The 3,925-nt window shown below is 37.7% G+C and overlaps 1 protein-coding gene across 1 annotated transcript; it reads left to right on the top strand.

Annotated features, from left to right (window-relative positions):
• The first annotated feature begins 1,895 nt into the window (after nucleotides 1-1,895).
• Nucleotides 1,896-3,638, top strand: LOC7462281 (zinc finger CCCH domain-containing protein 20). Its single transcript, XM_024604259.2, has one exon. It carries the CDS (start codon nucleotides 2,104-2,106, stop codon nucleotides 3,274-3,276), a length of 1,173 nt encoding a protein of 390 aa, XP_024460027.1. The 5' UTR covers nucleotides 1,896-2,103; the 3' UTR covers nucleotides 3,277-3,638.
• Nucleotides 3,639-3,925: the final 287 nt, after the last annotated feature.

Genomic DNA, 3,925 nt, shown 5'->3' with positions numbered 1-3,925 from the left:
CACAATCCAAAACAACGGACCGGGCATATGCTCAATAAAGGCTGTCTTTAATTTATTGTAAAATAATAGTTTAACTGTAAAAATAATAATTTTATCCACTCATTTTGAGGATAAACAATTGTAACTGAAAATAAAGAATTAGTTTTCTAGTTGTGCTTCTAATTTATTGAGCAGAGGCACCACGTGTGCCGTAATTATAACAACTTATATGTAAAAACACAGATAGTTCTTAGCATTTAAATTTCGTAATGCTTTTTATGACACTAAGGTTAATGTATATATACTTTAAAAGATTTTTCAATTCTTATATGTTATTATATATCAGTATTTTCTCCCATATCTTTTTGCTAATTTTTTAAATAAAAATACTCCTTATAACACCCCTGAAAATAAATTTTTAAAACATAAAAAATAAATTAATCCGGCAAACTTGACAAAATCATACAAATCCATAAAATAAAAGAGTTTATAAAACTGGAATTTATTTTTTAAAAAAACATAGGAACGTAAGAAGTTGAAACATCTAAACAAAATAAAACAAGTCATCAAAAAATTACATATAAAAGACACTGAGGGTGATAATTTTTTATTCGGTTCGGTTTTTATAAAAAAATAGTAATCAAACTGATTTTTTTTAAAAAAAAACCGAAACCAGTTCAAACCGATTGGTTTCGATTCGGTTTTTTAGGACAAAAACCCGTTCAAACTGGTTCGGCTCTGTTTTTTTGGTTTGGCTCGGTTTTTTTTCCGGTTTGGCTCTATTTTTTATTCGGTTCGGTTCGGTTTTTTCGGTTTTTTTTTTTCAATTTTCTTGATTTAATAGGTTTTTTTGCTCACCCCTTATAACCGTTATAATGGAAATTTTTAAAAATGATGTCTTGCAAATTTATTTTATTGCTATAAAAAATATTCTATCTATGAGGTTTCATGGCATGATTTTTTCTTCTTCATATTTTACGAGTTATTGATTTTTCTTGATTTTTCAAAATTTTCATTGTTTTTTAAAGGTTTTTATTTTTTGAGTTTTTCTAGGATTTTCATTTTTTTTTCTTCTAAAAGTTAACCTTTTTATTTTGTAAGTATTTTTAAAATTAAATTCTCTCTTCGTGATTGTTGGGTATTTTTGTATAAAAAAATGTTAAAAAGAAAACACGGGAGAAGATATGAAAATATAAAGGCAAACGAGGGTGAAAATTTGTTAAAACGACACTTGAAAAAATGAACTCAGTATACAAGAGTAAACGGATTATCTGGGTTAAAATGATACGTTTTCTTCCCTAATTCCATGGATTTATACATTTAAGTCAGCATATATAAAAGCTTATTATTTCTTTAAAAAATATACTAGACTGGTATTATATATACAAATTACTTAGAATAACAAGAGGAAAAAATAAAGTAATTATCCTATTTTTAATAGGGTGAATTATAAAAAACAAGCTATGCGTGGGGTCATTCTTTGAAAATGAAGTATTCAATTCCAATGAAAATGATAACAAAAAGGTTGAAAAGATCTCGAATTTCCATTCTCGATCGGATTTGTTCCGAGTGCTTCAAACCTTGGAAAAAAAAATCCACAATTATTACATGTTCCATTTCTATAAGCATGCATAGTGACATTTAACATTTGTTGATTTAAAAACTAGGTGGGCCCACAGTCACGAGATGCACACCGATTAACCTCAGATACGTGATAACTACCTCAAAATATCCAATGGTCCGAGAGTAGCGAGCAACCTGTTTCGACAAACAACGAGCATTGATAGAATCACAAGGCTGTAACATCTCTCTCCACAACACTCACTATCCAACAGATCACTAATAAAGGAACCCATCGATTATAACTAAAGATCAACGGTGGAAAAATCGCTGTAACACTCACATCAAACATTTTCAAAGTCTTCAGATATAATCCCTTTACTGTAACCACCGTTAAAAAATAGCAGGACGGTAGATATTTTCATTTATCAATACCTAACCACAGTCAAGTTAACCTAACCATGGCTAAATCAAGCAGTTTATAATCCTCGATAACCATGCCATCAACTCCTCATTCCCTCACTTACTTCCTTTGCCGCAAATAATGTTCAAAGACTCCAAACAATGATGATGATCGGAGAACTCTCTCATCACCGTTCGAATCCCACCGTTCAAATCCCTCAATGGGACCCATACGAAGAGCAAACAACGACGTCTCCCTCGCTGTCCCCAATCCCGACTTCTCCATTCACCAACTTCAACGCCCTCGATTCTCTAACGTCTCTCCACCGTTACCTTCCGTCAAACGAGCCAGACCCTACTTTTGAAGACGAACTAGATTTACCAGTGGACGCGTTCTCATGCGATCACTTCCGTATGTACGAGTTCAAAGTGAAAAGGTGTGCACGTGGCCGGTCACATGACTGGACTGAGTGTCCGTATGCACATCCTGGCGAGAAAGCGCGGCGCAGGGACCCACGAAGGTATCATTACTCTGGAACGGCCTGCCCGGAGTTTCGGAAAGGTGGCTGCAAGAAAGGCGATGCATGTGAGTTTGCTCACGGTGTCTTTGAGTGCTGGCTCCATCCGGCCCGTTACCGCACTCAGCCGTGTAAGGATGGACCTGCTTGTCGCCGCAGGGTTTGTTTTTTTGCTCACACTCCGGAACAGCTCAGACTCCTTCCTCAGCAGAGTCCTAAGGGAAATGGATCCGGGTCTGGACTCGGGTCGGGGGAATATGATTTTGGGTCCCCGGTTATACATCCTTTTGACTCCTACATGACTAAAGCTGGGATTTTTGTTTCATCTCCGACTTCGATTTTGACTTCACCGCCAGTTTCTCCACCATCTGACTCGCCACCAATGTCTCCAGTCAGTCCACAGGTGATAGGCGGCTCTGGACCCGGATCCTTAAATTCCATGAGTGCGCTTCTTGCTTCGATGCGGGGACTGCAGGTTGGGAAGGCGAAAATGGGATCTCCTGTTGGTTCCTGGGGAGTCCAATCCGGATTTAGATTCGGGTCTCCGCGTGGGTCATCACTACGACCCGGTTTCTGTAGCCTGCCTTCAACTCCTACTAGAACAATGGCAAGTCGGTCTGGACTTAGTCAGTTGGATATCTGGGGCGATGGGGTCACTTGTGAGGAAGAGCCTGCAATGGAGAGGGTGGAGTCTGGGAGAGATTTAAGGGCAAAGATATATGCCAAGCTAAGTAAAGAGAACTCGGTGGACCGTGACCGAGGTGACTCGGGTGTTTCGGGTCCAGATGTTGGGTGGGTTTCTGAGCTGGTGAAGTGAAATGAAGGGAGGATGGAGTTTCCGATTTTTTTGATTATTCTGACTTTTGTGAATATGAAGGTGGTGATTTGGTGTGTAAATATGATGCTGTCGAGGGGCCGAGAGAGATACCAATAGTCTCTCCGTTTTTGTGGGCATTTTGGGAGGAGAAAAAAAAAGATGCGAGCCTTTTCTTGTAAAGCAATAAATGAAGTATTTCTTAGGGTTCTGCCGGAGAACGGGTGGTGGTTTGTTCATCAAACTTCTTAAAGATTTGTACTTTGAATGATCATTTTGTCTAATTTTACCGGATATAATTACATCTTTGTAAGTTACCTTATGTTTATTATTCTAATCAATGTAATGTTATATTTCAAGTTGAATTTGGAGTGATCTTTTTTTCCTTGCCTTCCTGGGTTAAAATTTCCAGTGTCCAGATCAGAATACTACCAAATTTTCTCAACCATGTGGTGGTGTGGGAAGTGAAACTGGACTGACGGTCAGTCATTCTCCTTTTACCGGGGAGAAGTTCTGTGTTTGCTTGAAACAAAACCAGAGGGGGGCTTATCTGGTAACTAACTAAAATTCACTTGTTTTTCTATAAAAGTGATGATTTGTCTTCATGCTTGATCCTTGTTTTGAAGATCTTGCATATCCCTGTTGTGGAATT

The sequence above is a fragment of the Populus trichocarpa genome, chromosome 6 (genome assembly GCF_000002775.5).
Source record: "Populus trichocarpa isolate Nisqually-1 chromosome 6, P.trichocarpa_v4.1, whole genome shotgun sequence".
NCBI lineage: Eukaryota > Viridiplantae > Streptophyta > Magnoliopsida > Malpighiales > Salicaceae > Populus > Populus trichocarpa.
This window is presented reverse-complemented; position numbering and strand designations above follow the sequence as displayed.

Coding starts and splice junctions, on each gene's coding strand:
- LOC7462281 (XM_024604259.2), top strand. CDS start 2,104: ATGATGATGATCGGAGAACTCTCTCATCACCGTTCGAATCCCACCGTT.